The sequence below is a fragment of the Nilaparvata lugens genome, chromosome X (genome assembly GCF_014356525.2).
Source record: "Nilaparvata lugens isolate BPH chromosome X, ASM1435652v1, whole genome shotgun sequence".
Lineage (NCBI taxonomy): Eukaryota > Metazoa > Arthropoda > Insecta > Hemiptera > Delphacidae > Nilaparvata > Nilaparvata lugens.
This window is the reverse complement of record NC_052518.1, coordinates 96341308-96360179: the sequence shown is the minus strand read 5'-3', so window position 1 is coordinate 96360179 and position 18872 is coordinate 96341308. Positions and strand designations below refer to the sequence as shown.

Below are 18872 nucleotides of genomic sequence, written 5' to 3'. Positions count from 1 at the left end.
CCGAACTTCATTTAATTTGAATGCTTAGATAATATATTAAGTAGACGCTAAAATAAATGAAGATATTCCACAATATAAATACAATACAAAATTTTAACTTACCTGGAATAACTTCGTGGATGTACGCAAAATTTGTGCAGTTTGTAGCGAGGAGCAAATCTGAGTGAGATAACCTAAACTAGATTGAGCTAACCGAGGGTAGCAAAAGCGAAAGCTTCCAAGGGTAGTGAAGAGGCACCCGAAAGGTGAACAATTTTTCACAAGGAGGAAAGCAGAATAATTACGACGTCACGATAAGTATGACGTCATGGATACATATATTTATATCCATAGTTGCTTAGAATCGATAGTTGCTTATTAGAATCGATAGTTTAGTTTAGTCACATAATACTATGTATTTACAGAATAAATTTATTACTGAATGTACTCCGTGGTTTAGCAGCCTAGTTGGCAGAGCGTAGAGCGACTATTAAGAATTTCTGATACAGTTTTAAAATAAAAGAGCTTAAAATCATGGTCATTTAGAGTAGCTTACTTTTTATAGTAAAGTCACTACCGTAGCGATCTTTTAGTCTTGTACAAGACTGAAAGATCATTAAAAAGAACAAGATTTGAAGCTTTAAATCTTTTTTCTTTTAAAGTAACTTACTATTGTCTAGCGACCTTTTTGTCTTGTCAAATATTGTATAAGATTTGAAGCTCTTTAATTTTTTGGGAGAAACATTTGATCATGTAAATACGCCTTACTGAACTCTTAGATAGTACCTAATGAATAAGTTATTTTTATTCTCTTGTAATGTAATATTTATTCAATTGGGCTTCTTTAGTAGAGGGTGGTTTGAAATCGACCTAAAACTTTTCATCGCTCATCATCAGCCTTCGCATTACCAAAGAACAATCATATGTGGGCATCACCAAGAGCAAAAAAAGAAAAGATAAACTCAACTATAGATTCACTTTCTTATAAATATGGTATTAACTATATGAGATGAATTAACAGTTGAATTTTCACATTGAATTCTTTAGTAGCTTAATAAAGGTACATTAACCAAACGTTTTTCAGTTTGCATTCTTATTTGGAAAAATATAAAAGCATGGATAAACGCGGGTAGGCCTGTTTATTCTCTTGTTCTTGAAATAGAATTAAATGAATTTAAGGTGCGTTCACAATGCGGTTAAGAGAAGCCTATCTTAATAATTTAAGGTAATAAAATGAATGACAAGTACAGGTAAGCAAAATGAATACAACTGAATAGGGTTACAAACTTGCTTTTTTATTTTTGAAATTTTTCATGAAGTTCCTGTAGTCTGAATATTATCCGGTTATTAACATGAATGACAAGTGGCAAAATTCTTACAAGTTAGAAAATTAATCAAAGTGTTTTACCAGAGCACGATTTCAAGGCACTTTCAGCATCATAACATAAACATAACCAATTCTTTCAACATGCAACTGCCAATCAACAAAGATCAAAATCAAAGTATCGTATCGTTGTCAAGGGGGCGCAACAGTCGAGACCGACGACATTCGAGGCCTACGACCGTAGAGGACTGTTCTACAGTTCTTAAAGTCCTTTACAGTCCTTTACAGTCCGGACTGTTTTACAGTCCTCTACGGTCGTAGGCCTCGATTGTCGGGAGTGTACGAAAATTAGAGTGGCCTCAACTGTCGCCTAACGCAGGCGACATTTGAGGCCACTTTTTCAGGAGTCCTCTACCGTCGCTGGCCTCGAATGTCGCCGGTCTCTACCGTCGCTGGTCTCGACTGTCGCAGGACTCTTCTGTCGTTTGCCTCGTTTGACATCGACCCGTTGTCAAATCAATAAACTATCGTTTCTAAGCAACTTGGATATCGATATAAGTATCCATGACGTCGAAACTCTGCTCTCCTCCTTGTGAAAAAGTGTTCACCCACCCGAAAGGTGGCGGCGCTCAGAGGAAAAATTCTTCTCCTATCGCACACTGGAGGCGCGCCGCACCTCGCCTCGCCGCGCCGCGCAGCCACAGAGGATAAATTCCGCTCCGTATTCTCCCAAAAGTTCCGGCAGCGGAATAATTCCACGGCGTCCACGGCTGCGCGGCGCGGCGCGGCGTGTCTCCAGTGTGCTCTGTGCTTAATAGTGTGCAAAATCATCTTTGTCTACAGCCGTACAGCCGAACGATATAACCTTAGGTAGAATTAGGAACGTTATAATCCTTGGTAGAATCTGTGGAACAAATCGTAGCTGAAAGCTATACTAGTTCGGCAATTCTGTATGTTTCTCCGTGTTTCTAGTAAGTATAGTTGAATATGAATAAGGAAAGCCGAGAAGAAAGATACTGTTTTCTTCAAAACACTTCCAAAGGGGGGCCCTTCGTTGTCAGCCACTCTGTTAATTTATTGCAGTGTTTTCGCTCACCGATCTCAGCCCATCTCACTCACACATCCTTTCAGTATAGCGCTATCTCACTCCTACTCTCAAAAACCGTTCACTGAAGGGAGTGATGCTGACTGCAAAAGACACAAAACTAACACACTACTTGTGAACGGGTCGATGTCAAACGAGGCAAACGACATAAGAGTCCTGCGACAGTCGAGACCAGCGACGAAAGAGACCTGCGACATTCAAGGCCAGCGACGGTAGAGGATTCCTGAAAAAGAGGCCTCAAATGTCGCCTGCGTTAGGCGACAGTTGAGGCCTCTCTAATTCTCGTACAGCCCCGACAGTCGAGACCTGCGACCGTAGAGGACTCCTGAAAAAGAGGCCTCAACTGTCGCCTGCGCTAGGCTCTCCAGAATGATAGACAGCACCAAAAGAATTATCATTTAATTAGTATGGATTTACCAGCAATTGAATAATATATTATATCCCATTATTCCTTCCATATTATGAATAAGTATTGCAACTTCACAACTGTAAATAGTTTCTTCATAAAAAACTAAATTTTCAAACTCGTAAATACCTTTTTGATTCTTGGATGTCAAATTCTCAGTACATTATAGATGTAGGATATTATTCTACAAATCAATATCCTGTTACAAATCAATAACTTTTATTAATTTCACACATTCACATTTTACATTTTCTTGATCTATACATTAAGCTTTTCTCGTAAAAACTGAATTGTTTATTTATTTCATTAACGATGTTACTTATGGAATTAATCACATGATGATACGTCAAAATAGAATTACCATCGCTACAATCTCATATCCTACACTCGGCCATTCTGACAAATTGACTTGCCCTCAAGCCATTAAATAAATTAATATGAAAAGGATTACAAACATAAACAAAACATGGAAAATAAAACAAACAAGAACAAAACACAAAAGATGAAACGAACGTGAACAAAACATAACACTGCATTACATGCAACACTGCTTGATATGACTGACTTTCTTTGACTGTTGGGGTACTATGAATTGCTTTCTCATTAATTTACTTCTCTTTGTTGAGTATGCATCAACTCATACATATTCTTCATTCTATAATTATTCTTATCAATTTCTCTTTTTCCAATACTAGCCAATTTTCTTTTTCATTTCTTTCTAAATTCAAACCTTGACTTTCTTCCATTTCCACATCTTTCTCATCTCTCCTCATTTTTTGTACATTCTCATTCCGTTCTCCAAGTTTTTCATTAATTTTATAACTTGATTCAGTTCCATTTCCCTCTCCACTATTGCATCATCACCCTCTTCCTCCCTCTTTTCACTCTTGCTCTCCTCTTCCACCTTTTTTTCTCCTACCGTACAAGCTAGCTTTGTATTCTCCTGTATTATTTTCATGCTTTGTTACATTACCTCTTTTTGTATACCATGCTTAATATGTTTCACTACCTTTTATCAATGTTTCTATCCCCCATTCAATTCACTTTTTCAATGTATTTATTTACTATTTGTCCCAATCCCTTTTCGTCTGATTCCTTTCTCCTTCTCCATGAATATGTTCCATTCTTTTCCATTTTCTAAACGTAAACCATAATAAACATGAAGAAGAACAAATTAGATCACGTTCTAAAGACATCATGAATAATAATTGTATTCAAAGAATTGCTTCATCATCAAAACGTTCTCTTCAATATTCATTCTACATCTACCAATATACGTATTTCATTCACTCAGGTGAGCGAGAAAAATAATAAGAATTTTAAAAGTTTAACGATATGAAATTCTTTCAAATTTCACTTTCTCAAGTATAAAGTGGTGAATGAGAACAAAGAGATTTTAGCTAGAACTTGTCAGCATTAAGCCTTCCGAGAATCCGACTCTCACATGCGCATGTATGTTTACATTGTAGATCGTCTCGTCTCGGAGTGCAGTATACAGTTCATTTTTATTGTTGATACAGATGTAGTGAATAGCGACAGTGCTTCATCCCATCAATCTTTGATTTTCTACTGAAAATTAAGATTTTTCAAAAAAATAATAGTGATAAATGGTGATGGGGCTGACAATTTGGGAAGGAGACTTTATAACTTTACCTGCTTGTTATATTTATTACTTACCTTCTTGTACGGTAAGGTCACCATAGATTTTTAATTTATAGTACAATAAAGTTGTCATAGTTTAAAAATGAAATTTCAAGTTTACAGGTAGAACAAACATACGAGTACGTTTACTCTCAAAGTGTATCTGTCTACAAACAATTATTGGAAGAGTAATGTCAACCCAAGTAAGAAGCTGCACCAATAATATTTTCTAGAGATAGCAGGTTGTGAGTCTGAGTCATTGAGCACTGCTTTTTAGTGATGAAGAAAAGAGAAGTAGCCTCTCACAAGGAAAAGAGTCTACACTCCCAAATTTCAAAAAAAAATTCAAAGAAAAATAAATTATAAACCAGGAAAACATTTTCAGGGGTGCCGCGGGCGAAGCCCCCTGCCGAGTTCAAAGTGCAAGTTATAAAAACTAGGCACAGGAATTATCTTAAGGTTCGCGCCGCGAACATGAGCAATTCACTTTTAATCAGCTGATGCCAAGCTTTTTATATCTATATCTTATACCGTTTCTGTAAAAATACAGATATAGTCAGCTGATTAAAAGTGAATTGCTCATGTTCGTGGCGCGTATATCTGTACGCACCTTTAGAACTGAATTTCTTCAAATTGCAAGATCTCAAAAAAGGTGGCTTTACAAAGGTACAAAATCATATATCTGATTATTGTGATGTACCCAAAGATTGTACAGCCCCTGAATTATAAATTAGATTATTTATAGACCGTTATACAAGCAAAATAAATTCCACCACTGAGAAAGAACCATAATCTTATCTAAGGCAGATAAACGACAGTTATCTGACCTATAAAGGCTGAAACTAGTAAATCAGTAATTATAAATCTTCCAGAAACTTTTTAATTATTAAAAACAAATATATGTATTTGTGATGTTTATTGTTTTGATCAGTAATTCAATATTTGAAGGTTAGAATTGAATCAATACATAAACCTAAACAGACCAAAGCTAACTTGTCAACAACTAGCCAATTGAGAAGGCAGTTTGATTAATAATTGCTCGCAAAACTATATAATATTAATTTTTTCACTTTTCATGCTATAATATTTCTATGCCAAATGGGCCTAAATATTTATTTATGAGCTGTCATGAAGCTATATTTATTATGGAGACGAAATACGAATTAGCTTATATGTGATGATTGAGGATCGACATTCTAACACATAAAAAACTATGTAAACAAAAGAGATATATTTATTTATTTTATTTTATTTATATTTTATTCAATTCTTCACGTAAAAATCACAAAAGCAGAGCTAGGCTCTAGTGATGTGTGAAATGTCATTTAATTATTCAAAATGGGAAAAAGAAAGAGAAAAAAAAACCCTGAATGTGGATCACTTATAAACCCACTGTCATACCCCAACCCAAGGCAAACCAACTATTACATAAATAGAACACTAGCAGTGACCATACTATATTGGCAAATCATGTAGAGGCTATCTTCTCAAAAAATTCCTCAACTTTGTAGGGACACATACCTATGAGAATGGTTTTTAATTTTTTCTTAAATAAACCAGGAGTAGCACTTTCCTTGACTATTTGTGGTAGGACATTGTAAACCTTGATGCCCATGTAATAAGGGCCCTTCTTCAAGAGAGTCAGCCTGTGCTCTGGATACCTGAGTCCCCTGAATCGCGTGTTATATAAATGCGCCACTTGTCTCTCCTGGAAACGGTCCTTATTTCTAAAAACAAATAGAGCTAACTCTAAGACATAAACTGCCGGGGCTGTAAGGAGGGAGTGTTCTCTAAATATGGGTCTGCAAGAACACCTGTCTGTCAGGCCGAATATTCGCCTCAAAGCTTTTTTTTGAGTCCTGAAAATAGATTCAAATTCTGTTGTTCTGCCCCAAAAAATGATACCAAAGCGTAGATGGGATGCAAAATACGCATGATACACAATTAACGCTGTACTTGTACCTGCAACCCTGGAGATCACACCCACCGCAAATGTTGCTCTACTCAGCTTCCTCAACAGTTCAGAAGAGTGAGACTTCCACTTCATATCACTATCCAAGAACAATCCCAGAAAAGTGGTTCCATCAGAGGGCTTCAAGGTGGTATCTGAGTCTAGTTTAACATGAAACGTTCCCTGGGCATTTCGAGCATGAAAAGGTACCAATTTGGTTTTACTAGGGTTCAATGACAAACCATTATAGTTGAACCACTCATTAAGCTCATTCAAACAAGTTTTTGCTCCCTCAATCAAAGAATCAACATTTCCACCCTTAATGAGAGCTGTTGTATCATCAGCAAATAGAGTTAGATCATAATTAACAAACTTTGAGATATCATTTACATATACCAGATAGAGCAATGGTCCCAAAATAGATCCCTGTGGAATACCCCGATTCATTGCCAACCAAGTAGAGTTGAAAACCATTCCATCAGCAACAACTGAAACCCTATGGTATCTACCCCGCAAGAATGATTGCAGCCACAAAAATTCAACTCCCCTCACACCATAGTGCCACAACTTGGACAAAAGCAGGTCATGATCCACGCAATCATAGGCCTTGGACAGATCGCAAAAGATACCTAGTACCTTCTGCGATCCATCCAAAGCACTAAGAGCCTCCTTATTCAGTCCAAAAACAGCATTGTCAATACCTCTACCCCTCCTGAATCCAAACTGGGAATCACAGAAAAGATTATTTCTCTCAAAATAGGAATTCAACTGAATATGAACTGCTCTCTCAAATATTTTTGAAAATACCGTTCCCAGAGAAATTGGCCTGAAGTTTGACATTTCCTGTGAATCACCCTTCTTATACAGTGGCTTTATGGATGAGAATTTTAGTAAATCTGGGAATTCCCCCCTTCCAAACGACAAATTGATAACATGTGAGAGAGGTTTTGAAATAAGCTGAGCAGTTCGTTTCAAAATAAATGTTGGAATTTCATCCCACCCTGATGATCTGCTATTTTTTAAACCATTGATAATATTGAGTACCTCATCACATGTTATTTCTTTGAAATGGAAAGCTGATTTAGGCTTATTATGGGGAGCATCAAAGGTCCTCTCATATCTCCTTCCACCAGCCGAATTCCTTGAAGATAAGTTTATATATCCTTCAGCAACTGTATTAAAATACTTATTGAAGGAATTGGCCACCTGTTGTGGATCAGAGATCAAGCTGGAGCCCATCCTGAGTACCGGACAAGGACCTGCAGTTTTATTAATACCAAGTGTATTTTTGATAACCCTCCAAGTTGTCTTTGTTACATTGCTGGAAGAAGTAATGCAGTGAGATAGGAATTTCCTTTTTGCCAATCTTATAACATTTCTCAGAATTAGTTTATATTTCTTGAAATATTCCATAGTGGTAGGGTTAGGATTGCAATGCAACATCTCAAGAATTTCCCTTTTGCGTTTACATGATACCTTAATACCTTTAGTCAGCCATCCCCTACAAGCTCTGTCACCAGTGTTCACCTTGAGTGTTTTCAATGGAAAAGACTCCAAGAAACATTGTCTATAACTATGAAAAAACCTGCCAAAACCCTCCAAACAGGAAGTGGCTCTCAAACAACTCTCCCAAGTCTCCCTTTCCAACCGTGAGGTAAAATTTTTAATAGCAGGTTCTGGAAAATATCTTTTACTTACATAGGATCCTTTAATTTTCAAAGCAGCTTCAGAAACCTGAAAGAACAATGCATGATGGTCTGACAGCCCAATATCCAGAGTAGTACAGTTCAAATTACTTATTTCTAAGTTTGTCAAAATAATATCTATGCAAGATATAGATGTGTGATTGCATTGAAATTGAACTCTTGTAGGGGAATTATTCATAGGTCCTAAATGATAAGAAGAACATAGATTCAGGAACTTTTTGCTATTATTAGACTTTTGATCCAATATATTAATATTAAAGTCGCCACAAACAAATATACTTTTCTTTATTGACTCAAGACGTAATCTTTTAAAAAGCAATTCAAGACTAAATAAAAATTCCTTGAATGAAGCATTGGGTGGCCTATAGATTGAAACGATAACAGTGCCCCTTCCTTTTTGGAAACAATCATCCCTCAACTCCACTGCCGAAATCTCAAGCAAACACTCCACTGACAAACCGCCAATATCATCTCTCACTTGATAAGAAATTTCATCTCTGAGTAGAACTGCAACTCCTCCTCTAGCCTTATTTTTCCTACAAAAAAGAGACCTCAAGGAATAGCCAGTGAGAGAGTTTAGGATACCTGAATTTGCCGCCCCCAGCCAATGCTCACTCAAACAGATTGCCAATGGTCTAAGCTTATATGTTTCAAAGGTAGCCTCTATTTCATCAATTTTCCCTGCAAACCCCTGGATATTCAAACACATAACATATGACCTGTCGAGTCCATTCAGATCCATAATCTCACCTTGTTCCACCCTTGACCCATTACTTTCATCTATTAAGGACTCTTGCTCTGTTAAATCTACACAATTATTTACCTCTGTCATAAAATTCACCTCTTTTGTAGAAGTGTTGTCTATATTCCTCTTCTGAACATTATCTTATTCATGTCATTTATTTGCCTTGATAAAAAATAATTTTTATCATAGTTGTCATGACTAATCAGTTTAAATCAATCAGGTCGCATGTCTCAACAGATTGAATATTGTGTGAAGGTTGTATGGTGTCTTTAAATGCAATTATATTATTCTTTTTCTGCTTGTAAAGGCTGCCGTTTTCATGTGTCTGTTCTATCTGCTCTCTTTTTCCTGTTATGATACCCGCTATCAATTTGCATACTGTTTTCTTTCCCAACCTGTTCATATGAAGGCCATGCCGTGTATGCTTAGTCGGTTCAAACATCCAGAGATCGACAATTTTAACGTTACTCACATACTGAATTTTTCGGATGGCTCTATTCAGTTTAGTAATCATCAAATTTATGTGTCAGTTAGCAAATAAGTCGTACCTGTAAGGAATAGTAGTAATAATTAAATTTCTATTAGCATGTTCCTCCATAACCCTGACCAGCCACCTCAGATACACCTTAATATGATTCTCAGAAAAATCATCAGTGACACTATTTGTACCTCCTATTATAATCGTCCATTCATTTTCCCTATTAGGACTAGTTTTTATCTGAGAATCGTTTAATATAGATTGACATATTTTTTCAATAGGAGCTCCAGGAGCTACAAATGAGGTGCCCTTTAGCAGTCTTTATAAGTTCAAGTGCCATTATTATCGTACCGTATGCTAAGACTATTACACTTGAACAGAGAGAATATTGCGACTCATAAACACAATTCTTACAGCAACAATATTCAAATGCAACTCAATACCAGTAAGAAACAATACGACTAGACAGATACATCAACACCAATTTATTTGCTAAAATATTGAATGTGATGGAACTACTCTAAATATAGAAGTTAGTATTGAAAGAAAAATCAATGTCCCAGGTATCAATAGTTTTTAAATTATCTATTTCATTTTGATTATTACATCCGATTGATAATTTTTGTTTTATTTTATTATTATTTTTTTAAGTAGGTTTTAACTGAAAGAGGAGATTTAGATGTTAATTATTATGATACTAATATATTATGATACTGTTTATTTTTTATTTATTTTTTTTTTTATTACCGGCTGAGAAAATTCTGTACTGGCTGATAATAATTAAAATAGGTACTGTATCCTGTAGATTGGAAAGCAGAAAAATTCAAAGTTATTGCTGTTGAATGAAAAGGAGATAGCGGTTATCTGACTCGAACAAAAACCAGTCTTATCTTCACGATAATTTCACTTGCGCATCAAACCCTGACAACGGCTTTCAGACTCTCCCCGTCCCCAACTCCGCTCCACCAATAACCGGAAAAAATAATTATTTCAATTATAACAATCAGGCAAAAAATAATGCGAAATGGATTAATGTTGGTCGTGCCCTGTCATGGCCCAGGCCACGAGCAACTGCCGCAAGATGCGATGTTTACAGATATTCCACAAAGCAGCTCGCCAATTCAACATCCATTTCGGCCTGTACAATATCTGTTTAACGTGAAAAATAGCGATGAGAAGACAAATAATTACGAAGTTTATTACAGAAAATGGTTGAAACGGAATTTGGTTCTGGAAAGGAGTGATCTGAATCTATCACAATGGTCTGACACGTTCAAATTGTTGAGAACGTTTAAAAAGGTTTAGATTATTCAAATTTATTGTTGAAATAAAGTAATTCTATTTATTAATTGTACTAGTTATTTGATAAAAATAGAAGTTTCAATAGATATTTGAACTTCACTGAGTAAATTTAGATTGATATAATAAACGTGGATTTACAATGAATAAATGTACTTTGCCAACTTCTGTCGTGAATGAAAAGGAAATGGTTGATCAATTCTTGATTAAATATGGAATTAATTTATTTTATACTATATTCTTATTATTATTACTATATCTATTGATAAAACAGAGAATGAAAAATACTATTAGTAAGAAACTACTGAAGTTACCTTTAAATTACCTTTAATTTGAACTACTGATTCAGTATTTGATGCAGTGAGAGGTTGAGGTATTAGTATAAAAAAAATTATTAATTAATGATAATATTATTAAAGAGGTTACTTACTGAATGATGTTATTAAAGTTATTTTTTAAATGTAATGGCGTGCAAAAATTAAGATATTATGTTACTGTAATAGTTATGAAACGAAAATCTACGTTAATTTCTGAAAAGCAAGAAATGAATGGAAACAGGTTATCTTATCTGAGCTGCTCCAAAACACAACCGTCCGCTACCACTGCTACAACTCAACATTTATTTATTATTATGATTATTATTATTACATGCATGTGTATTGTTATATGTTTTTCTACTTCTACTTTATGCTATAAAATTACGTCTATGTTCTACAAATCATTGGCTACTCTTGAAGTTATTTAACAAATGTATATCGTAATAGATGAATTTATATTATTTATTTTTATGGAATCTAATAATAATTTAAAACAACTTACAATAAGGAATTTTACTCATTTAAAAGCTTTAAAGTTGGATACATTTCCACTACCCATTTGGCGTATTGGTTACGTCACAGAATCTGACCAATCCCGAATTAGTATGTAAATTTGGCGAGATTAATTTCTAAGAAGAAACTCAGGTGGAAATTAGAAGAAGAGGACTCGTGGCCATTTTTCGAAAATCACCAGTGGGATACCGACCTGGTCCACATACTTAATTGTTTAAAAGCTTTAATTCCTGTTTAAATGTAATTCAGTCTTTGTCTTTTCTGTTTTAAAAGTTGATCTAAAGTTCCTATAGTAATCTGTGATATTAAGTTTTGCGATTTCATTTAAATAAACCCTAAAATTATAATAGTGAGGTCTTTTCGACGCTTTTGCCACGCGTGAAGGATACAGCCGGAACGATATATTCTATGGCCGAATGTACTTTGAATACAAAAATGGAAACAAAAGTCTACATAAGTTATTCGAACATATAAAAGGGGATCCCCGCTAATCTACGAAAATTATACAGCGTATAAATTCGTCAATTTGGGAAAAGTCATGACTATAGATTTAAGGGTATAAAGTTATCATAATTGATTTTTATTTCAATAAGTAAATTTTAATATTCACGCTGTGCTTAGCCAAAAGGTCTATTTCCTTAGGCAAAACCCTAACCTGAAAATATTTTTATCTATTCATTTATTCTATTTTTGAATTATAATTCTGTATTAGCCTACTTGGCCTATTTAATTTTGTATGTTCTATGACCCTTTCCAAGGGCTATCACCCATGTCATTTTAATCAATTAGAAATTATTTAATTTTCATACAGTATCTATCGTTTGAAGATTCAAATTTGCTATCATTTAATATTCACTCCTTATAAGTTGGAAACTATATTTTGTAAAATCTGTTCATCTGTCTATTCAATCTTTTGCTATCTGAGAATCTTTTCCATACTATATTAATTTATATTATCTTTTCATCGCTCTGAATTTATTTCATTACACCTCCAAATTCTTTCTTTCTCTACTGACACATATCGATTGTGCAGGACACGACCTGTTTTGTAGTAGTCAGATATTATCGAGTATCATACTTATTATTAGAAAATCATTTCTTCTGGTGGTAGATGGTAGTCAACATTCATATCAAATAATAAAACATTTTTTGGAGATACTCCAAATCAAATAAAATCGACTGCCATCGACCTACCGCATCGAGGTGTATTGGATCCAGCATTAACAACCAGTTAATGCCACAAGGAGAGGTAAAAGGTCGCATAGACAACATCAAAATTAAACTCGGTACTCGAAGTATTTACTATTTTTGTTTGGCATTTTGCAATCTTATAACCTATAGTATTTATCAGAGACCCGGTTCGCATGGATTTGCAATTTTGTCTGTTGTCTTGTGTGGTCTAATATCTCTTCCAACTGTAACACAGGTATTAGAACCCAAGTATATTGGTTATTATTTGGAGAGTGAACTCACTCAGAAATTTAAATCTCTGTCTGATCCTAGCAACAGCATTGATCATAATAGGCAGGTTCAAACTGAACTGCGTTTTATTACTGAATTCGATTCAATTTTAATCCACTATATTCCCACCTACAGCGTTAATTTGGAAATTTACAGCCCCTACTTCGGCTTCCTTTGTAGACTGCCAACCTATCAATTTAGCAAATTACTTTTTCAAATCAATCTTATCTATATACTGTTCACTCTGCCTGGATCCTCTGAACTCAGTGACATCCATGCTTCAACAAAACGAATGAAAGTCAACCTAACCTATAACTACGAAGTACAGATTAATAACCTCAGGTTTTCCAACTGTTTATTTAGTTTTTTAATTCAATTACTCCAGTTACTTTTATTCTTTTAGTGCACATTCATGCCCCTCCACGGAGCAATATGTGACACTATTTATAGTAATTGTTAGAGATCTTTCGTGTATAGTTTTCAAAAACATATTTTTAAGGAAGAATGTTTATATAAAGTTACCGATTTTTCAAATCAACTTCCTAGATTATAATATAAGAAGGTTATTACTCTAATCATCGTACTATGTAAACTTTTTCTAATCTCTGGAGCTTATTAATTTTGTAACTTTTAAATTGTTTTGACGTTGACTATGCATTGGAAAATGTTTTATGTCAATAAATTAACTTTTATTTCTATTAAGTTCAGCATGTAAAATAAAGAGACCCGCATCTTTCCACCCTCCAATATTAAGTTATGTCAACAAAGGTGGTCAAGTCTTTCAAAATTGAAAAGAGCATTCAGTTCACCCGGTAGTATGTTTGATATGATATACATTCCAGTACTTGGATGATGGTCCCTAAAGTTATTTTTAAGTAATGGGAATCCATTACTACTTCCTTATGCCTCCTTCATTGACAAATATAAATATTTATCTATCTTCTATCTATCTATAAGACAATGATGCACTATTGACTCATTGGTACATGTACAGTCTGGTATCGCAGTAGGATGTGTCCTTAACTGTCATCTGCTGCAAGTGACTCTCTAATTTTTGTACAGGCCCGACAGTCGAGACCTGCGACATTCGAGGCCAGCGACGGTAGAGGACTGCTGAAAAAGAGGCTTCAAATGTCGCCTGCGTTAGGCGACAGTTGAGGCGTCTCTAATTTTTGTACAGTCCTGACAGTTGAGACATGCGACGGTAGAGGACTCCTGAAAAAGAGGCCTCAAATGTCGCCTACGTTAGGCGATTTTCGTACACCCCCGACAGTCGAGGCCTACGACCGTAGAGGGCTGGAAAACAGTCCTCTACTATCGCAGGCCTCGAATGTCGTCGGTCTCGACTGTCGCGCCCCCCTTGTGAACACTCGGTAACAGAAATGATTAGATTCACGCTGGACAGCAAACACCATCTAGCTAGCTGCATCATTTTAACGCACCACTGTCCTACTAATAAACAATAGCTACGTTACATCTAAACTCTCAACTTCACTTCAAACTTAAACCTCCACCACTATAGTGAGTTGCACGTATAATGACAGTGTTTGATTAGCAATGGTATTGCTATCCTTGTCTATCATTCAACAAAGCGGATAGCGCTATCTCTTTCTCGCTTTGCTCTGTTGCCAGATCGTCTTTTAACAATGTAGGATTCATAATTAATTAACAATATATTTCATCTTAATTATGTAAATCTATTATGAAATAATTTAAAAATATAATTTCTTGCTTAATAAAATGTAATTGGTTATTTTAAACGAGAATGAACAGTTTATATTACATCAATAAGCCTGTATCAGCTACCGTCTATAGAAGACATTGACAAGATAGATGATCGGCGACATTGTTCTCCCATCTTTCTCCACTAGTATTACAACATGGACCTCAGTATAGACAATAATGAGCTCATACTTCATTCAATTTATTTACTTGTTGAATATCTGGTTCCTTTTCCAGGGAAAGTAAACAGTTCAAATTATTCTTCCAAATCCTTTGATTGGGAGTAATGATAGAACATTTTTGAAAGCAGTATCGAATTCAGCGACTTGAAATACTTCCTATGATCAAGATGTCAGGGTGGTTCATTTATTTCCAGATTTCAAATATGTGGTCCTCAAATGTATAGAAAAGTTGACGGAAGCTTTTATGGTGTTAGTTTTTTACGGAAGCTTTCAAATCTGAATAATAAGGTGAAACAAGCATTCCCCATACAAGTATACTTATTTTCTATCCATAATAATCTTGATGATTGAAGAATATAAGATGATTCATCATTTACACTCGTGGTTTGTGTCCTATGAGTGTAACACACAACATTATATCCTCCTTGATTACAATCATACTATCAACACCTCAGTATAAGACTAGGGATAAATCCATTATTACCATTTTGTATTGATCTACTGATATATTTTATTGAATTGAGTTATATTAATAAATCCCCCGGACAACGGTTGATGTAGTATTTTGCTGCAAATTGATGTCAGCAATCACACATTCTAAAGAACTGTAATTTGAACTGATTTCACAAGCAAATTATAAATCGTTCATGAATATCGATATGTTGGTGAGTTTAAATGAACGTTACCTAGTTCAAATAAAGCTTTAAGGTGCGTACAGATATACGCACCGCGAACATGTTCGATTCACTTTTAATCAGCTGACTATATCTGTATTTTTACAGAAACGGTAAGATACAGTTATAAAAAGCTTGGCAACAGCTGATTAAAAGTGAATTGCTCATGTTCGCGGCGCGTAAATCTGTACGCACCTTAAGAATGTTCCCGAAAGAAGTTTTTCACATCAATTATTTCTTTTGAAAAGCGATAGCATTATTACAGTTATTCTAATTGTAATATAAATTTAAGAGTTTTTAATGGCAATTGGATGAATCATTACCCTACTAAAATTATTGCTTGAGTCAATGAGCTCTATGAACGTAAAATACATACAACTTTTCTAACAATTGTACGTTTGTTAATGAGTGCTAACGGTCATTGCCAAAAAGTGTGTTCCAAATTAAGTACGATAAGAAAGAGAAGTCTGAACTCCAGGAGAATGGAAACAGCAAAGAAAGAATTCCCATTCACTTTTCTATCCACGCGTCTGTTTATTTTACTCTCAAGCTTCTAGCCACTTGATCATTGATAATTTATTGATCTCTTAATTCTTGACCAACCCAACAGTTCTTAGTAAAGAGTTCAATAACGTTTCTAGTATCTGGGAACATGGATGTAATCGGAAAAAATAAGACGAAGTCTCATTTAAATTTTCACTTTGAACCGATGCATCTATAGACTGTTTCCGTGTAGCATAAACATCCATTAAATTTCACCGCCCTAGAATGACGTTATGTAACGAAGTAATGCCAGGAGAACTAATAAACGAGTTGGACTACATACAGTGCGATGACGTCATTCTACGGCAGTTGCATTTAATATTGTTCTTGCATCAGTGGTTGTTATAATATGGATTGTGAAGCTTATACAATTTTCTCGAAGGTTTTACACATGCTGTTCCAGAAGTGCATGTTCTCATCTAGGCAATTAACATACATACATCAATTTCTAATGTATGGAAGAACGGAGGATTGAAATATGAGTAATCTCAGTCTGTTAGTAGACAAATTTATCCTCACATTTTTAGTAAATTACTGCTTTTCAGTATTTTGGTAAGAAGTAGTGATTGAGACTTCATCATCTTTGCTAATACATGCGACAATAATGGAGTGTGATTTCAAAGGCGAACTTGTTGTTACTAAGTACTTTGTTGGAGTAATCAAAAGTCTTTGGACTGTAGAAATACAATTCAAGTTTCCTGTTACGAGTTATGTTCTCATATAACGACATCAGTAACGAGTTAACATCTACATTAATCCATGGAGTAAAGATACTGTTTAATACCTAGATTATTTGTCTCTGGTTAATTTCAAAATATACTCAATTATTTATCCAAGTATATTATTGTCAAGTTATATTCTTCCACTGGAAATTTTAGCTCACTCCATCTTAAATCCAGATTTTCCCTGAATAGAGAACAAGGCCTATTAGCCTAGAATTAGATCTTTATTAGATCTTTGGTAAAGTCCACGTTATAATGGCAGATGGCAATATTTGTGTTGCTATCCTTGTATATCATTCAACAAAGCAGATAGTGCTATATTTTTCTAGCTTCGCAACGTTGCCGGTTCGTTTTTAACAATGTAGAAATATAATTAATTAGCATAATATTTAATCTCAATTATGAAAATTCATTGTTGAATCAATTAAAAATATATTTTCTTGACGAATAAAATATAATTGATTTCAACCAGAATAAACAGTTAAAATTACATCAGATATACCAGCATCAGCTGTCCTCTATGGAAGGCAGTGCTAAGGCAGAGAATCGGCAACACTGTTCTCCTATCTTCCTTCACTGCAATTATAACGTGGACCTGTGAAGATCCATCTTCGAGATAAGAATAATGAATCTACTTTTAGAAGACTGAAAAGGTCTATAAGTATTGTATGAACCAAGATAAACATTATATTTTAATGTAACCAAATTAATAAACATCATATTTTAAACATTTATTTCAATCAATTGTAAGATCATGTAAAATAAATCCGATAATTGTTTATAGTTTTATAATATCAGATACAGGTTAATCAAGAATAATATTAAATCCAATGAAATCTACTATAGAATAATAAACATCAATAATAATGACAAGAACGTCTTCAGTATAAAACTATCAATTTTTTCCTTTACTCTGTATTTAATATTGTTGTGATCTATGTATTTATTTTTGATGTTCGTGATCATCTCTTTGCCCTGATGACAAATAAAGATTTTTATATCTATTGAAACTTAAGTAGTATAAAAGTAACTTACGTGTTAGTAGTAGTTAGTAGTCTCTAGTTATAGTTATAGTCATCGTTAGTAGAAGATAGATCAGTAGTCTCTAAATAAAACTAGTTTTTAATAATATTATCGATTCTAAAATGATTCATATTTTAATTTCAAATATCTCATCAATCATATTTTATATATTGTGTGAGTGATCTGGCAAATGATTATTTCTATTATAGTAATAACAATTATTTTTCGACCTATCATCATCTTGAATTATGAATATGAATTACATGTCTACTTCTTTTGAATAATTGGGTGATCAAAAGCACACTTACATCTTTCTCAAAAAGAAGTGAGAATTAATTTCTATGAGAAAAAAAATTAATATAACCCAAGTCACCAAGATAGTTGCAGCGATTCCATCCAGGAAAAAGTTGCGCATTCGTCGGTTGTCATCATCGATAGGAACGATTGAGGATGAGGCGACAAATTCTTGATGAAGGAGAGGTTCATTATCACCTTGAGATCCTTCGTTGTTGGGGTCATCATCGTCTCCTCCAATTGGAGCGTCCAGTAGGATTTCTGTGTATTCATCTAAGCCTGCTGATCTATCAAAAGTGGTCTGATCATCGTGAACGGGTATCCCATCCTTGGCGATGCCATCTGAGGAAACATACGTCTCACCAGACAGCAGTTTGTTTGGCGTTGGAGAGGAATCCTCGGTATTTTCCAACATTTTCTTCTTATTGATCGACGAGAACCGGTTTCGTACACTCCTACCCTCGTGAATTTCTTCAACTGTAACTGCTGGAAATCCTGAAGGAGTGGGATGAGAAGGTTCATATCTACTGCCTAACTGAGCTTCAATGTCATCTCCGTCCACAAACATCGTCTTCAAAGATAAAAAGCAAAGTCTACGTTAAAAACAGAGTTCAAAAAAGCAAAGTCTACGTTAAAAGCTGAGTTCTGAGTATCCTAAAAAAGTAAAGGTATTAACCAAATTTACGTTGAAATCGAGTTCTAGATATCCGAAAAGAGTAGAGATAGTTCCTTGTTCGTTAGAAATCAAAGTCTACGATAAAAGCAAAATCTACGTTAAAAACAGAGG

General features: G+C 34.7%; 1 protein-coding gene across 1 annotated transcript in view; it reads right to left on the bottom strand.

Moving 5' to 3' along the window:
- Nucleotides 1-1952: 1952 nt before the first annotated feature.
- Nucleotides 1953-18872, bottom strand: part of LOC120354700 — a 74181-nt gene continuing 57261 nt past the window's right edge. Inside the window, exons 9-11 of the mRNA XM_039442127.1 lie at nucleotides 18165-18656; nucleotides 6959-7129; nucleotides 1953-2108 (exon numbers count right to left, since the gene is read on the bottom strand). Coding sequence (XP_039298061.1) covers nucleotides 1953-2108; nucleotides 6959-7129; nucleotides 18165-18656 — 819 coding nt within the window. The remainder of the gene's footprint in view (nucleotides 2109-6958; nucleotides 7130-18164; nucleotides 18657-18872) is intronic.